The sequence below is a fragment of the Panthera leo genome, chromosome C2 (genome assembly GCF_018350215.1).
Source record: "Panthera leo isolate Ple1 chromosome C2, P.leo_Ple1_pat1.1, whole genome shotgun sequence".
Taxonomy (NCBI): domain Eukaryota; kingdom Metazoa; phylum Chordata; class Mammalia; order Carnivora; family Felidae; genus Panthera; species Panthera leo.
In genome coordinates, this window is record NC_056687.1 from 152,469,211 (window position 1) to 152,487,857 (window position 18,647).

Consider the following 18,647-nt stretch of genomic DNA (forward strand, 5'->3'; position numbering starts at 1 on the left):
TGCCCCTCACGCCGTGGATATCATGGACATGTCCATTTATTACAACTATTTCCCAGCAGATGGCAGTAGAGTGTCTTTCCCCCCACTCCCCCTCAACAAAATCCGCAGGTTTCCTGAATTTTCTAAAGGATGGGAGTACAGTTTCTGGACGAAGGGGCTCTGTTTGCTAGTTTGCACAAAGGTGAGTGGTGGCTCTCTGTCGAACTAATATTGTTTCTTACACGACTAAGCTAACTCCGTTTCAGAAAAAGAGAATATCCGCTTTGGGCCGTTTAGAGCCTCGTTGTGGCTTTTGATACAGAACCCAAAGCCCAGGCTCTGAGTTTACCGAGCAGTGGTCCCCCAACACCTGCGTCATGCCAGGTCTGCCCATTGCCATAGGACCTTCTCGGAAGCGGTGTACGGGAGAGACGTGACAGGGGGAGCCCCGAGTCCTGATGACTGCTCCTGGGCCACAGGTGAGGTCATCTCCTGGCTCTAAGACACCGATGGCATTCTCAGACCTCGGCGGGTTCCCAGAGCAACCCCGGGGCTGCAGCCTGGGGGGCACACAGCTGCATACACCCAGGGTTCACGTGAAGGCGGCCCAAGACACGGAGGCCTCGTCCGGTGGCGATCGTTTTCGAGGAGCTTTTGGAAATTTTGGGAAAACTGCATTTTCCATGTTTATGCTACAGGATGGATACACACAAGGAGTTATAAAATTCTTAGAACGAAGATAAATTGAGACTTCAAAGACATTTCTCTGGCAGCAGGCCTTCCTTAGGCACCTCCTCTCGCTCTGGTTACTCTGGGGGAGACGTCTGAGAAGTGCTGGGCAAACCTGGTTTGGCTGCCAGCTGCGCCCCCTGGGGGATGATTCATAATGAGTTTAAGCTGGACCCTCAGCAGCCCCACAGTCCATTCCCATCCAGTGGAGTCAATGTTGTCCTGCACTTTTTTTTTTCTGGAACCTTCCAAGGGCTTGCATTGCCACTTGAAGGGCAGAAGGCCGTGTTTAAAACAGTTCTGTCTGCAGCGGAGGAAACGTTCACGGAAACCCTCGAGGAGGACTCAAGCCAAGCCTTGCTCAGCTGCAGACAGAGGCTCAGCTTGCTTTCTGGCTTTTGTCCGCACCGGCCCTGATTGATGGCAGCCCGCAGCCCCGAAGAGCATCGATCGCCCTGAGCCCTCCTGAGAGACTTTCACAATTTTCCGATATAACCTTCTATCAAAAACCTACCCGAAAACAACTAGGGAAACGGCAGATTTCCTCAGGATAGCCCTCATCAGGGAGGTGTTGTGGGGGGCTCGAGGCCTAGGAAGAGAGAAGAAGGCCTGACCGAGTTCTGGCGTCTGCACCAGCCTCTTCCTTCCCAGCCCGAGTTGCAGTGCGTGAGGGACTGGACCGCACGACTCCACAGTATCTGTGCTCTTGTGAGATCCGCACCCCCTCCTCCCCCGGCCCGTGGGTTACCTCCCGGGAAGCCGTTCCAAGGACCTCGGACACACTCCTTCTTTGGACTAGCTCGGGGCCTCATGTTTACGGTCTCTCCGGTTACCCGACTATTTACACAGCACGTCTCTGTCTGGAGATGTCGGCAGGGCAACATCAGCCCAATATTTACTTCCAAGCATAAATAAGTCCCCACTGAGTGTCTCTGGCACACGGTTTTAATTGAGGCAGCGTGAAGGGTGTTGGTGGCTGCGTGTGTTTGCACACGTGCGCGTGGATCTGTGCGTTCCTTCTCCGGAGGCGAGGCAAGGATGGGCCTGGTTGGAGGGAAGGCGAGAAGGCCAACGACCCCCGGAGGGGCCGCCAAACCTTGCGCGTTCTCTGAGCCCTTTCACAGATTTCTTTTTCTCAGGGTTTCGGCTTGAGGTCAGAAGTAACGCTCTCAAATAAAAACCACGGACCCAACGCCAGCTCGAAAGCGGCAGGCTCTTGGAGCGGGCCCAGCTGAGGGCGGGGAGCAGCCCGCCTGCCCGGTGCTTGGGAGAGGGGAGGGCCGGGGGTCCCGGCCATCGTGGGAAGGGGCTGGCCACAGGGCTGGCAGGGGAGTGGCGCTTCATCTCGCTGGTCATCTCGCCTGGCAAAAGGGGCAAAGAGGAGGGAGGGGACGGTTCCTTGAACACGGGAGAGGAGGAGGCAGAGGGTTTCTCCTCCACCGAGGGGCGGCCTGTGGGTTCCGGCCAACTGCCCAGGGGAGGGGGTGGGGGGGAGAGAGAAGCGGGGGGCCCTAGACGCGGCTTTTTCTCCTAACGGAAGAGCCTCCCGGCGTCTTCACTCGCTTGCCACCTGACTCAGAGGCTGGCTTAAGGAGCCGAAGGCACTTCTTAACGTGCCCGAGTCCCACACCAAGCGGTTCTCCCTACCGTAGCTCTGAGCATTGTGAGGGTCTTGGAGAGGCACGAGGCCCGGGCAGGAGCTAAGGGAGAGGGGAGGGAACTCATTTGGATTTTTCTCCCTTAAAAAGAGTCTCACGTTTCAAAGTTTTCTTCCTGCATGGTGGTTTGGCAGGCTACCGTAATCCTGACACACACAGTTTAAATTATGGCTCCCGGCGTCTGCTAACATCCCAGCTTTGGCAAAGCTGATTAGGATCCATTTCAGTATCTGAAGAAGGGGCTGGTTAGCTCAGGGCCCTCACTGTGGATTTGGTACTGGAGTCAGGGCCTGGGGCTGCCAAGCAGGAGAGCGCCTGAGGTGCAGCGGGGGGGGGGGGGGGGACCTTCGGGAAGGCCCTGGGTCTGCCCAGAGGCACGGGAGGAGGCCAGTGGTGGGGGTGGGGGGCGGAGGGGGGTCTGGAGCCCCGCTCTGGAACAGGCCATCTGCTGACCTGTAAGGGGTTTCTTTTAGATAAACACGTAGAGCAACAGTGGATGATGGGCCCGTTAGCGGCCCCACAGGGACATGCGGGAGGGCCCGGGAGCTGGTGGCACAAGCTTGGCCCGGCCAAGTCCTGCTCGGGGGTGTGTACGTGGCTCAGCCACCATCTCTGGTCACTTAACCACATTTCCCAGAGGTCTTCTAGACTGACTAAGGCCTCTTCTGTCTACCGCTGTCCTTTTGCCCAGAGTCTGTCGCCTGGTAGGGACCCAGTACTGTCTGCTGAGTGAAGGGACTAGCCATCTTCCAAGTGTGAAACGTGCTGACCCGCAGGCCCGTGTGGCACAATGAATACATCAGCACAGCCACCTGCTTTGTTCCGTCTCCCAACCACGCTACGATTTGCGTTTACGTGGCACATTGTGGGGAACGGCCATTTTTGGCACATCGGCTCGAGGCAACGGCCAACGACCGCAGGGAGCCATGTCAGGAGCCACTCGAAAGGGAACTTCAAGAGATGTGGCTCCTCAAGGCAGAGGACTTGAACGCCGCCTACCTGTCTTCAAAGGCCCCGGGAAGGCACCCCCTGGTCAGCAGTAGCGACTGGGGACCACTCAGTGGCTTTCCCCTTGACAGGAACAGAGGGGAATATATATGAACTGTGGCAATAAGCCCAAACCATTAAGACCTCCCATGGAAGTTACATATTAGGCTGGCTTTTCGTCCAACTAATCAGACTTCTAGGCACTGGACTGTCTATACGATATCAGATCTCAATTCACTGTATGTAAAGCATCATTCTGAGGTTTTGGACATAGGAATCACAGTTGACAAGAGGTCTGTAGGTGAAGTTTTAGGAGTCTATAGGTCAACACAATAATCCTACATTTCGTTTGCCATTTTCAACCTCCTAGAAAGTCATCACATTTAGTTAGCTGTTTAAGAAAGAAGATATTGGGGCACCTGGGTGTCTCAGTCAGTTGAGTGTCTGATTCTTGATTTCGGTTCAGGTCATGATCCCAGGGTTGTGGGATCGAGCCCTGTGGGATCCTCGCTCAGCATGGAGCCTGCTTAAGATTCTCTCTGCGAAGAATGAAATCTTGCCATTTGCAGTGATGTGGATGGAACTGGAGGGTATTATGCTAAGTGAAATAAGTCAGGCAGAGAAAGATACCATATGTTTTCACTCAAATGTGGATCTTGAGAAACTTAACAGAAGACCATGGGGGAGGGGAAGGGGGGGAAGTTACAGAGAGGGAAGGAGGCAAACCATAAGAGACTCTTAAATACTGAGAACAAACTGAGGGTTGATGATGGGTGGGGGGGAGGGGAAAGTGTGTGATGGGCATTGAGGAGGGCACTTGTTGGGATGAGCACTGGGCATTGAATGGGAGCCAATCTGACAATAAATTATATTAAAAAAAGAAAAGATTCTCTGTCTCCCTCTGCCCCTCCCCCACTCAGGCACATGCACACGCACGTGTTCTCTCTAAAAGGAAAAAAGAAAAAAAAGAAAAAAGATATTTTTCTTAAACTTCCTCTGTCAACCTCCTTCCTGCATTGTAGCTTTGCCTGAAGAGATTACCCACTCTGAATGCCGAGCGCACTCATGAATGTTGCACCAAGATTTGCTTTTACCCCCTTTTCCCCAAAGGAGCTCAATCACGATTTTCCCCCTGACACTATGGAAGAGAGGCGAGGTCTCATCTACTTGAAAACGATCGTGACTTTTGAAGAAACGATTGAACGTTTGCCCCTAGTTCTGAACATCATGAATGTGGCAGATGAAAGGTGGCTCCCCCCTCCCGTGAAGATGTGGCGTCTATTTCCCCTCCCTTGAATCTGGGCTGCCAGGTGACTGCTTTGACCAACCGAGTATGGTGGAATGATACTACGCCAGTTCTGGGCCAGCCTTTGAGAGAACGAGCAGCTTCCACCATGCTCCCTTGGGGCCTCAGCCACCACGTAAGAAGCCAGACCCCACCCTGGGGAGGCTCTAAGTCTACATGGAGAGAGAGAGGGGCTCAGCTGAGTCTGGCCCCCCAGCCATCCTCACCAAGGTGCCAGGAATGTGACTGAGCTGTCTTAGACTCCTCAGACCAGCCTGGCCGCCAGGGAAATGCCACTGAGTGACCGCACTCAATGCCACGGGGAGCAGAAGAATCACCCAGGCAAACCCTTCCTGGATTCCCGACCCACACATTTATAAGATACAATGCCCCTCAATTTGGGGCAGTATGTTACACAGCAGCGGCTAAAAGGTACGATATGAAAGCCCACAGCTCGAGCAACGGCACCTCAGGAAACCATGAAACCCTAAAGGGGTGAATGCCTGTCTAACTTCCTTCTTTTATGAGAGTCACCCCAACCCTCACCCCGCCTCCCAAAGTGCCATCTTGAATCTTCCTCCTTCCCGAGTCTTAGCTGTTGGGATCAGTAGGGCACATGGGACCCAAGCTGAGCCAAGTTCTCTCCCTGCCAGCTCCCTGCCTCCAGCCACAGCGGTGGACATTCTCTCCCCTGGACTTGCAGAGCTGGGCGTCAGAGGTGGCCGATCAGTCTGTGTCTGGGGCTAGAAGTCACGGAGACGTACCCCTCAGGAGCAGCGGGGGGCACCCGTTTTTTCCCGTGTGCAGAGAAGCGTGGGGAGGCAGGTCAGCTCGGGGAGAACGGGATGCAGGAGTGTAGAGGGGCAGGGGTGAGGGGCTGCGGGGGACAAAGGGAGGGAGAGAGGGGGTTATCTGGCTTGGCTTCTGGACACTTTCTGGGTCTGGATGCACACATCTCCTTTGGGGCCTGTGTGTACTCTTGCACCCTTACAATTCTTGCTGAAGTGGCTGTGAATGGATTTCTGGGCTTTTTTTTTTTTTTTTTGGCAACTGACAAGAAGGGCCTTGGTGATGCCTGAGGTAGGAAACGGAAGGGAAAGCGGGCTGGGCCGGTGAGGTGACAGGAATGTCCTTCCGTAGACATGGGTGAGGGGGCCTGGGAGTGATTCACGCCCAGTCTAGTCTCCTGTAGGCCCCGCACACACAGAATGCCTCACCCCAAGCTGCCTCTCTTCCGGAATGAATTCAAATCGCACCTTCCTTACTCTCACCAAGGGAAACCGTCCACTGTCTAGTGAAAACAGTGAGGGACCGTCTTCCTTCCTGACCTCCCCCGTCCAACCGGCCACCAAATCCCGCTCCAATTGGCTCTCCTCTCCTCCATCCGTGGCCACTGCCCTAGCCCCCGTACTGTCCCCAGATCTCTCTCCCGAGACAGCTCTGGCCATGCCACTGCTCTGTCCACAGACCCACCCCTCCCCCCTTTCCCCTTTCCCCTGGGTGGTGGGCGCTTTCAGAGAGTCGGGGTCGACCATCTTACCGCGGGCCACTGCTTGCCCGTGACATGACTCCCACGTGGCTCCCATTTTCACCTCCTCTTCCTTCTTAGGGAACATCCACCCGCCCTTCCCTGCCTGGAGAACTCAAACCACATCCAAGGCCAGGCTTGGATGACACCTCCTTTGCGAAATGTCCTCTGACTTCTCTCGGGTGCTTCCGTGTGTTCAGCTCAGGGCTAAGCATTTTGCCTGCATCCTCCCTATATACCTCAAGTTAGAGGTTGCGGTCTCCGTTTTACTGAGGGAACGGAGGGTCACAGAGGGTGACCGTCCCCAGCCACACAGCTGGCAAACGTGAGAGCCAGGTTTCAACGGTACCTTCGTCTCAGTTTCCAGAGAAGTTTGCACACGCTTATCACCCCCTATTCCATTTATAGGTCTGTGTGCTAGATGGCGAAGCATTCAGGGGCAGGGAGGAGTCACAATTATCGTCGTATCCAGGTGCCTACCCAGCGTTTGGTTCAAAGCAAACGTTCAATAAATTGAGCTGAAATGAAATATTGCTCTTGGAGGATGAGCAAAGTGGCTTTCCACTTTGGAGTCATTTAACTGCTTCCTTAAAGGTGTTGTCAGACCCTGCGCTTCCCCCCTCGTTAGTGACGCCAAGACCTCGTCTGGGGTAATGCCACCACTTGACTGCCACCACTCTGCCCCCTCGCCCAGTCCGTGGTAGAGGGTGGGGTCCGCCTCCTCGGGTCCTGGCACTTCGGATCACACAGCAGCTGGGTGACATCAGGGTCCTGACTACCCACGGCAGCTATCTCCCGCAACCTCATTCTTTAAACAAACACAGCAGAAGCAAAGCTAGGCAGATGGCAGGCGGAAGAAGGCACGAGTGTGGACACAGAGTTGGGACACAGACCTGAATGGCAGGGCCAAGGCGGGTGGCCAGAAGGAGGGCATTCCCTCACGAGCAGGGCATGGCCACCACACTCCCCACTCTCTGTCCCTGTCTGGTCTCACGTACCCAGCCTTGGAGGACTTCCTGTCATCTGAGGAGCCCAAAGGCAGAAGGAAGGAGTACACGCATGCGCACACACACACACACATACACACACACACACACACACGCATGCACACACACACCCCAACCAAAGCTCTTACTGTCTTTTCAGATCAAACACCGAGCTGGCTTTGTTCTCTGCCTGCAGACCTGAGGCCGTCCCGGCCGGAAGGGGTCGGAGGACACAAGGGGGAGTTGAGAACCTATCTGGCCACGCAGATTAAACAAACGACAAACTGGCACATTATTTTTTGTTTCTTTTTGAACAGGTAATAGCCACTCCTGGCAAATATATAGGGAAATGGACACTTTTGATATGGCGCTTGTGGGAGGGGGAATGGGTATAACCTTTCTAGAGGCGATTTGCAGGATGTAATAAAAGGCTTAAAGCATGCATTTCCTCTGACTCAGTAATTCCATTTCTAGGGTTTCATCTTAAGTACATAATGAAGGATTTGTGCAAATATTTGGCTCTAAGGATATTCACTGTGGCCCCGTTTAAAGGGGGTGTGAATCCAGGACCACCTGGCTCCCAGCGTCGGGGGACAGGATGGGTGCGTGCAGACACTGGGGCCGCCTGGAGGTGGGTTTTTAACAACATGGAAAGATGTTTGCAGTATTGTGTTCGGGGTGGGGCGGGGGAGGCTGAAAAGAGCACACGGAATGTCTGAGAAGCATGGGAACGTAAGAGAAACTTCTCTTCAAGGAATGTGTTCCATGTAGTTTTCTTTAAACCTCCAGAACTTTTTCAGGTGACGTAGGCCTCCACTTACAGCAATCAGCCCAATTGTCAGTCTGAAGAATGTGTAGTGAAAACACGGTGTTTCCTGTGTCTCGACTTCTTGGATACAAGTGTGTGTATTATGCTTTTATTTCAGATGAATAATTGGACCCACTGTTTTAACGTTAGAGGTATCGTCCCTCTAAACATGTCGTGTGTATTACTGGGAAGTTCAACATCCTTCTCAAAAATAAATAGGTGCTATGAGAATGCTTGGTCTACATCTCTACAGAGAAGAAGGTCAAGAAGGGACAATACTGTTCATCGTGGTTATTCTGAGATGCGGACTCCTGAGTGTTTTTGTACTTTTTTTCTTTTAGAGACTTAAAAATTTTTTAAGTCTTTATTTATTTATTTGTTTATCTATTTAGAGAGACAGAGACAGAGACAGAGCAAGCAGAGGAGGGGCAAAGAGAGAGGCAGAGAGAGAGAATCCCAAGCAGGCTCCACGCTGCCAGCATGGAACCTGATGTGGGGCTCGAACCCACGAACCGTGAGATCACGGCCTGAGCTGAAATCAGGAGTCGGACACTTAACCGATGGAGCCACCCAGATGCCCCTATACCTTTTTTTTTAATGTTTATTTATTCCTGCGAGAGAGAGAGAGACAGAGCACGAGTGGGGGAGGAGCAGAGAGAGAGGGAGACAGAATCCGAAGCAGGCTCCAGGCTCTAAGCTGCCAGCACAGAGCCAGACGCGGGGCTCGAACCCACAAGCCGGGAGATCAAGACCTGAGCCAAAGTCAGACGCTCAACCGACTGAGCCACCCAGGCGCCCCATATACCTTTTTTTTTCTTATTGACAGGTTATGTCTGATCAACGAATACAAATTATTTTGTGACCCCCAAGAAAGTGATGATTTGAATTTAAAGCATCCGTCCATAATAATATAAGAGGCTGCTTCCCACCTGCATCTGAAACCCGGAACACTAGCAAAGCAGGGCTTTGGTGGCAACAAGTCCCAGCTCTGCCCTCTGGTGCTATTCTAGGACCTGGAGACGTAAGGACCAACCGGGGACCCACTTACCTGGGACATGAGCGCTCAGAAGGAGGGGCACACCTTCGCTAGATAATGACTCTGAGGTTGTTACTGATGAGCACACAGGCTCTGAAGGGAAGGGACTCCAGACCTCTGAGAGTGTGAGGCAAAGAAGCCAGCTCAGACTTGGGGTGTGGACACCCCTTTCCCCTTGAGAAAGTGACAAGAGGCGAGAAGGAGGGGCTGGTGTTCCCTGGTGAAGGAAGCAGGGCAAGTGTATCCCCGGGCTCACCTACAAGTGAACCACCCGGGGTTGGGAGAACGGACCACGCAGCTCCCCAGGCGGAACTCTGGACAATATCTCATCTTAGTTGCCCGAGTCCTCGGGGCAAAAGTCCTTTTCCTGTTCCACATGGGAAGAAAACCAAGAGTCGCTCGGCTTTTGCTTTGCTGGTGTTTTCTCCGAGCAAACGGTGAACCACCCCAGGCCCTGCCGTTCCTCCCAGGCTTCTGTCGTGGAGTCGGGCTCCCACCTTTCTGTTGGGACCAGTGAGAAGGTAAGAACAGGGCGGGGCTGAGACGTCTGCTCTCGCTCTAAAGGTCCAGGCCTCGGCTGTAATGGCCTCAAGTGGAGCCAAGAGTCCGTTCGAACCTGAGGGGGACGCTGACCTTGCTTCACTGCACCTGCACCGTGAAGGAAGTTCTAAAAGGAAGCTCCTTTCAAGAGGATCCTCGCGAGGCAGGAGGGCTGGGCATCCGTGGCTGGGGGCTCCACAGGGCCCTGCAATCACCAGACTCACCTTCCAGAGCAGAACAGCCAGCAGCAGGAAGATGAGTATTCCCACCAGCAGACTTATGGCAATGATCCAGCCCACGACGTAGCCACGGGGCTCCAGATTGTGCAAGGCTTCGAAGACCACCTAGGAGGCAAAGCAGAAGGGGGAATGATTTTCAGATGGGAGTGCCCATAGCGTGACGGAGCCCGGCCTGGGCTTGACGTTCGGAGCGAACTACAGAGGAGTCCAGACTGTTGTTACCGAAGACCGGACTCTGTGCAGTTCTCTCCTGGTCGTAGACCGATGGATTTTTCACCATCAGGGGGTGAAAAAGCCACTTGAAATCCAAGCCCCAGGTCTTGAGAGGGTTGTAACAACAACAAGCCTGACTTCAATATCACGAAGTGAACCTAAGTGTGGCGAAAGTCTCAGAAGACACAGTCTTCTGCATTCGGGCAACAACGGCCTCCCGTGCATTACGGTTTTGCGACGGAGGACGTGGCCGTGCCGGCTTCTTTCCAAGTGTTCAGCTCAACGTGTCGCTCAGCGCAAGCATCTGATGGATGCCACTTTCCTGCCAGACTGTCACTCCCCAAGGGCCGGGACGCCATCCGTCTCCGGTCTCATGGCAATGCCTAGCACACTGGAGACCCTCACTCCTGAAGCGCCGGGCTCTGGTTTTCGGTGGGAACCATGTGCAATCCCAGCCCGTGCCTCCGTGAGGCAAGTTTCCCCAAGTTTTATGGGAAGTCAGTGGTGTGCTGGAACTGGCCATCGGCCGGCAAGGGCCAGCCGTGTGCTCCTCTTCCTGGCTGCATCGACGTGGGGGCATTTACACTCCAGAAATTGGGAGACAAGTCAGGGCCCCCCACCCGCCTGCCGGAGAACAGATTGCTTAACATGTATGGGCTCGACACTAATTGGACCCTTTGGCTCTGCTCCAGCCCCACTGGGCACGGTGGGGTTTGGTTTTGTAGAATTCCAAGCATCCATTGTGTCCTTGCCGCATAGTAACCTTGCCCTAACGATCACTGCCCACTCAAGCTCGCTGCAAAAGAGACAAAAGTCCCAGCTCTGGGCAGTCATTGTTTCCCTTGGCTGCCCAGCTGGCCCATCCCCGGGTCTTTGTCCACGCTGGGCCATCCCCTCCTTGGGGAGAGCCTGTCTGAACCTAGCCAGATGCTGGAGGCCGGCTGTGGCTTCCACCTTGCCTGGAAGCTTCACTAATCATGGGAGCCCAGGGATTCCCCACTCAAGCTTCATGGGGTGATTGGGCACAGTACCTTACAGTGACCAGCACTGCTTATGGCCCCTTTTAGGGCCTGGCTCCCAGCTAACTCTTCCCAAATGCTCCTCTGTGTCTTGTAATCTCCTATCCATGTTATACAACTACCCGATGAGGGATTCAACGCCCATTTTACAGAGGGGGACCATGGAGGCCCAGAGAGGACAAGACTTTTTCTCTGGGCCAAGTAGCTGAAGTACACAGTCAGGATTTGAACTCAGGTCCAGCCAACCCCAACCCCCCAAATCTGAGCTTGTCAACACTGCACCACCGAGTGCCTAGATGACGATGGCTCTTCTTAAAGACTACCTGTTGGTTAAATAGGTCATTTGTTGACGGCGCCCTGGTGATAAGAAAAGCAAAGGTGTGCATCTCGATCTCATTGCATCCATTCCCACAGCCCGAGTCGGAGGGGAGGGGTGTGTGCTGGGGGAGGGGCCGGATGGCCAGTCATGAGGCAGACAAGCTGCCACAGTTGCACCCATAGACGCTGAATCCAGAACCTCATCTCAAAGAAAATCAGGCAGAGCAGAGACCATCCCTTCCTACACGGGGGCAAATGAAAGAAAACTGCCTACACACATAGTCATTCTGGGAACGGAAAGGAGGCCTCTTTGCTGTATTGTGCTCACTGGCTATGTGACCTTGGGCAAGGTACTTAACCTCTCTGAGCCCCCTTTCTCTCATCTGCAACATAGGGGGAAAACAGCAGCTCTGCAGAGAATTCAAGGGGCTAAGACACACAGAGCCCCAAGCTTGGCACCGGGCAGAACCCAGCTCTGACAAACAGAAGGTGATTTCTCCATCACTGCCGGCAGGGAGGTATTTTTGAGGTTGGGCATGGTTGGCTACTTTTCCATTTTTAAAAGCTATTTACTGATGTCTAATATACACAGAGAAAAGTAAACACAACCCAAGTGCACAGCTCACTGAATTCTTATCCCACGCATGCTAAATGCACAGGTGCAACCAGTACCCAGAATAAGAAACAGAATGGGACCAGAACCCCCGGAAGTCCCCTTTGCACGCCTTTCCGGCTAACCACCTCCCCATCACGGGTAACCGTGACCCTGACTTCTAAGGGCCTGGATTAGCTGCACCTGCTTTTGTCCTCAGTACACCTGGAATGGCACAGCGTCAACTCTGAAGTCTGCCATCACGCGCCCATCTGTTCAGACTAGAGATTCAGGTCTTTAAAGAAAGATTCACGCCCTTGGGTTCTTGCCCCTGAAAGGCTGTGGATTGGGTCACCCCCCACAATCAGAATCTCTCATGGCGTCTTGTACAGATGAGCCTTGAGGCACTATGGCCAACAGGTACGGTCTTAGACAGCCAAGATACCGCCCTCCGTTTCCTCCTCTGTGAAACGGGGGTCTGAGGGGGAAAATCAGATAGCGTTGTGAAAATTCCCACCGCAGGGTCACGTAACATAAGTCTGCCGAACCTTCTCATCGACAGAGAGTTGCTGAGACAGGCTGTGAGCTCAGTGTGGGTCAGCTGTGGTCGAGCCCCTTGGATCACCCCGATGGCTTCTCAGGGACACTGCCTGCCCTCCGCATCAGAAATCTGCGTCCTGGCAAAGCCATGCTGGAGATCTGGTTTTGTGGATACAGGCACAGCTAACAGTATCCACAGCAGTTTAGTCTAGCAAATTCCACAAGAATGCCCTGTCACTTCGCCAGAATGCGTGTTTAATCCTTTCTTATTTTTAGTGATGCTGTCCGTCTTCTTGGATGCATGTCTCGTGCTTTGGCAGAGCGGGTTCCCGTGCGTCAAGACCCTAATAAGCTCACGTGGGGGAGAAAATCAGAGCGTCCTGCAGCTTTAAGAAGTCACATCTCAGATAAAACCCCAAAGGAAGGCACAGCAGCTGGACTACAGCAGGGAGTCAACAAGCAGTGACCAGGAAGCCTCGACTATACCACTAAAGAGCTGGTGATCCTGGTCACGTCCCTGGACCTCTCTACGTATCTTTTCTCTGTATTCTCTTGTTCCCATCCCCAGTCACTATTCCAGGTCAGGCCTGGTCTGATCTCATAGCACCCTTTCAGGGGCCCCGGAGAGGCCATCAGGGGTTGTCTTTTTTTTTTTTTTCAAATATTTATTTTAGGAGAAAGAGAGAAAGGGAGGGAAGAAGGGAGAGAGGGAGAGGGAGAGAGAATGTGAGCAGGGGAGGGGCAGAGAGAGAGACACACGCACAGAATCTGAAGCAGGCTCCAGGCTCTGAGCTGTCAGCACAGAGCCTGATGCGGGGCTTGAACTCATGAGCTGTGAGATCATGACCTGAGCCAGAGTCAGCCACCCAGGTGCCCCAGGAGTTGTCTTCTTAAAACGCAGGTCTTATGTTGCTTCTCTGCTTACGCTATTGGTGACTTCCCTTTACGCTGAATACATATTCCAGGGTCCCAAGTTCTTTACAGTCTCGTCTCCTTCCTACCTTGCCAGCCCCTTGCCGGGCCATCATTCCCATCCTTGTTGGTTTGCATCATGTCGCCAGCCAGAACTGTGCTCTCCGGCCTCTGCAGGCTGCTTTGGCCGTCTGCAATGCCTTTCTGTTCTTGTCCATTTGACAAAATCCAATATTGCTCATCTTAAAAGTATTCAGGGGCGCCTGGGTGGCTCACTTGGTTAAGCTTCTGACTTTGGCTCAGGTCATGATCCCACGGTTCATGGCTCGGAGCCCCACTTCGGGGTCCGTGTTGACAGGGTAGCGCCTGCTTGGGATTCTCTCTCTCTCTCCGTCTCTCTCTGCCCCTCCCCTGCTCACGTGCATATGTGCTCTCTCGCTCTGGTGCATATGTGACGCCAATGCCATTGGTCCATACTTGGAGCAGAAAGGGGCCAGGGAACGTTCCAGTCTACCATCGGAAGGACATGCGATCATCTTTTCGCCTGATTTCCAAGTTTTAAATACTTTTGAAAATAGGATAATATCATGGAGAAATGACAAATGTTACAACATTAAGTGCAAAAAAAAAAATCAAGATAGCAATTTAATATCTAGAAGACGTCAGCTTTGCAGAAACATGGTAGGAAGTTTTAAAAGTACACAGGTGCTTTTTTGAGATTATGGGGCTTTTTTTTTCCTTTTTTTCTGTTTTTCGCTCTTAAAACGTCTTTTTAACTCAGTGTTTTAAAGCCAAGTTGAAAAAAAAAATGGAAAAAGAGAGACTCTGCTCCTACATCTGCTGTTCCAAGAAACCTGACTTTTTGGCAGAATTAGTCATTCTTTGAGCTTTTGGAAACATTGCCATTTTCAGCCTCTGTTAGCAGAGAAGCCCTATTGTGGCATCTCAATGTACAAAACGGAAGAAAACGGAGGTTCTCTGGTTGTAGAGAAGGTAGGCAGCCGGAGCCCAGCCCGCTCAGCACCCCCTTCCTACGCCGTCCCTCCCTACCCCAGCCGCAGCAGGCCCTGAACCGGATCAAGGGACCCCCATGGCTCCACAGGACTTAGTTTTAAAACCTTAGCCGAGCAGTGCTGTCTCTTAGTCCTTATCACTCTGTAAGGTAACGATGCATCTTCCTGTTGACGGGCTCCAGCACCCTGCGAATTCCTACAGAACAAGGCTTCAAATGCACGTTCTCCAGTCACCTAAACCAGGATTGTGATTCATGGTGTGGTTCATGAATGCAACGTCCTCTCGGCTCTAACATCAGGTGGAGCATGGATATAATTCAGTCTGCAACAGAAGATGCTGGGGTTTGAAGCCGGAGTCTCTGAGTGTTCTCTTCTCTACCTCAAAAATATATTTGCAAATGTTATTTCTCGGCGGGGAGTTCTGGCCATCCGTGCATCCATCTGCCCACCTACCCACACGCCCATCTGTCCATCCATTCATCTGTCTGTCCACCCCATCCATCCATCCGTTTGTCTATGTAGCAGCCGCTACGTGCCGGGCGCTTGTAGGGGGCCCTTGATGAATCAAGCAGATAGTGTTGTCCTCACGAAGCTTCTGGCTTTTAGAGAATACTGATCAATTAGACACATCGATGTGAAATTATAATTTTGGCCAGTGCCCCAAGGCAGAGGTTCATGGTTATAAAAGACTCTGAGATAGGCGTGGCAGTCAGAAGGACTTCCTGGAGGAGCTGCTGGAGCTGAGAGCCACGAGTCAAAGAGAGGGGAGGGAACAGCATTCCAAAGAGAAGGAACAGCATATGCAAAACCCCTGTGGCCGCAGTAAGCTCGGCAGGGGTGAGACAGGGCCAGCAGACAGCGGGGCCGGAGCAGGCAGAATGAACAAGGCGCCAAAGGAAGACGTTCAAGGTGAAGCTGGAGAGACAGGAAGGGCTGGAGGCTGGGTTAAGACTCATACGTTTCATCTTAAGAGAAACGGGAATCCGACGCAGCGTTTGGACCCGGGGAGGGATATGGTTCACAGTTTGCCGGGAGCACTTAGCTGAAAAACGACGGTAGATGAGAAGGGAGAACTTCGCACGGGGGGGGGGGGGGGGGGTTCAAGGAACAAACAGCCCTGGTAGCAGGGTTGTAGGGGAAGTGGTGCAGGGGAGATGTTGTGCTTCCAGCACGAAAGGAGGTGAGGAAAAAGGGGAAAAGATCTGCGGACGCTGGGGGGTCTGGTGGTGGAGGCCGGGAGACCCGAGGTGGCAGTTCTGCCCGGCGAGGGGGTGGCTGATGGCACGGCCGTGGATGCAAGCCGGGAGGCTCGTGTGCCGGACGCGAACTAATAACGCGTAAGAGAAGGAGGGGCTTGAGGATTTGTCTCCACAGAGGCTTTGAGGAGGACGGACGTCGGGCCGGGGCAAGAGCGGGCCCACATCCTGGGCGTCCCGCCGGCTGCTGGGGAGTTTCACGCACCTGAGGTTGGCGAGCCGGTGTCTGGGAACCTCCGGAAGCCAACTTCCGGTCTGAGGCAGCTGGCAAACCCCAATCACAGTGCTGGACTCGTTTCTGTGTTTCTGGAAACTTCCAAATTCCCACCACCGCAAGTAGGCCTCGTGTCACAGCTGGCAACGCTCAGGTCTCTGTGAGGCCTGAGGACGTGACCACAACGGGGTGCGCCTGGCCCAGGCCCCTGCGGGACAAGGGTTTCCGGTGCTGAGGGGACGGTGCAGTCGGCACCACCCAAAGGGAGGTTCAGCCTCAGACCCGGGTCGGCTGAAGGTCAATTACGACGGCAAGACGCTCTCTGCAGTCGACCTCACACACACCTCACAGAGCAGGAATTCGAGTAAGAGAAAAAGTGGAGGGGACGGAACATCTGGGACGATGAAATGACATTTCCACCTGCTTCTGATTACATCTAACAGCCAGCGAGGGGGGAGGCGAGGGGGGAGGCAGTGTTCTCAGCAGAACCACGTCTTAAACTGCTCTCAGAACACAGCCCTCGGAAAGCACACCCGCTCAGGGGAGCAGGGACACTTCTGGAGACCACATCAATGAACAGAAAATAAACTGCGCGTTTGGCGAGATCAGCATCGTACGTCTGTGCCGTGACAAACAGAGACGTCACCCGTGCCCGTGGCTGCCAGGTGGCGGGTGTCGGAGATGGCCTGCTCTGTTAGAATTTGCAGAGGCGAGAGCTGGGCTGGTGCCATAATCCCTTTGTGGTTAATCACGGGCCGCGTCTGTTGGGAACGGGCTGAGTTCTCGACGCCGCCTTGAGAGGTTTTATAGCCACCACTGCTGATAATCCTCACGGCTGCTCTTTAGAGGACAGCTCATCCACCTCAGGCTATCCGGACGAGGAGCTATGCATCTGGTGAGGCACCAGGCCTCACCAGGAAGAGCGCCAGAATCAACAGACCCCGGGGTCGGCACGTGATGCGCTGCTCAGGCCACCAGAGCCGAGGGTCGCTCCTGAAACAAAGGGCCAGCTGCTTACCACCCAGGACTGTGATCCCTACCACCTGCTCAGAATGGCCTTCCCACTGTGCGTGTGGGCGCGGGGCAACGGGCCAGCACAGGGCAGAGGAGCACAGGGGTAAGGAAGGCTCGGGGCCTGCAAACAGCCAGCCCCAGCAGCCCGTCCTGGCTCTTCAACCGACAAGCCGTGGCACCTCAGGGTGGAAGGTCTTTTCACCTCCTGGAGCCTCAGTTTCCCTTCCTGGGCTCACAGGGAGCACTTCCTTAATAAACCGGTTGCACGCACACGCTCATCTCACGTCTGCTCCTTGAGACTCTAGCTTAGGACACCACACGACTTCCTGTGGAATGCCTGTCCTTCGCCCGTCCCTTAGAAGACTCCTTCGGCGCCTGCTCAGGGGTCGCTGTTTCTTCCCACGCAGCCCGCCCTAACCTCTTCAGCCGGGCATTCGTAGTACATAACCACACCGGGCTGTGAGCATGTCTGCGTGCACACTTGTGTGTGCTGTGAACGTCTTGAGGGTATAGAGTGATGCTGGTTCATACTCGGGGTTCAACTCGTGTCTAGTGAGAGAAGTTGATGGACCGGACGGCAGTCTTGTCCTAAAATACCACCTTTCGTAGCAGAACTCTCTAGAGTCCAGGGGTTCGGCGTGGGGTACAGCGTCCACCAAGGGAAACGGAGAAGGGGGAAATGCCAAGCTCCCCACCCCTGAGACAACTGAAGCGTATTTCAACCTAGGAGTGGGTTCTGTTGTTTACAAAAATAACGATGATAGCGATCGCGATGATAACCAGAAATCATTGGTTTAGGATAAACTGACCAAGACTCTTGAGGATTTGGGGGAGGAAGAGGCTTATTCTTCATGTGGTTCAGCCTGTCCTTGGCCATGCAGTGAGAGCCACTATTTTTTTTTTTTATTAAAGAGCAAAAAAAAATTTTTTTTAAATGTTTATTCATTTTTGAGAGACAGAGAGAGACAGAGCACAAGCAGGGATGGGGCAGAGAGAGAGGGAGACACAGAATCCGAAGCAGGCTCCAGGCTCTGAGAGGTCAGCACAGAGCTCGATGTGGGGCTCGAACTCAAGAGCTGTGAGATCACGACCTGAGCCGAAGTTGGACGCTCAACTGACTGAGCCACCCAGACGCCCCGGAGCCTGTGGTTTTTAAAGAATACACAGCTGACCCTTGAACGACACAGGTTGAACTGCAGAGGTCCACTTACATGTGGATTTTTTATTTTATTTTTTTTTTAACGTTTATTTATTTTTGAGACAGAGAGAGACAGAGCATGAATGGGGGAGGGTCAGAGAGAAGGAGACACAGAATCCGAAACAGGCTCCAGGCTCCGAGCTGTCAGCACATAGCCCGACGTGGGGCTTGAACTCACAAACCATGAGATCATGACCTGAGCCGAAGTCGGCCGCTTAACCGACTGAGCCACCCAGGCGCCCCGACGTGTAGATTTTTAAAAATAAATACAGTGCAGTGCTGTGAATGTATTTTCTTTTCCTTATGATTTTCTTAATAACATTTTCTTTTCTCTAGCTTACTTTATACATAGTAAGGACACAGATATATAATACAGATTATTACATATCCGTATATAGGTATATAATACAGAGGACATAGTATATAATACGGATAACATACAAGTTACATGTTAATTGACTGCTTACATTATCAGTAAGGTTTCTGGTCAATAGCAGGCTGTTAATAGTTAAGTTTTGGGAGAGTCCAAAGTTCTACGTGGATTTCTGACAGCAAAAGGAGTTGATGCCCCTAACCCCTGTGT

General features: G+C 53.1%; 1 protein-coding gene across 1 annotated transcript in view; it reads right to left on the bottom strand.

Moving 5' to 3' along the window:
* Window positions 1-18,647, bottom strand: part of ITGA9 (integrin subunit alpha 9) — a 342,670-nt gene that overhangs the window by 8,007 nt on the left and 316,016 nt on the right. The window contains 1 exon segment of the mRNA XM_042903314.1: window positions 9,761-9,880. Within this exon segment, the coding sequence (XP_042759248.1) occupies window positions 9,761-9,880 (120 nt within the window).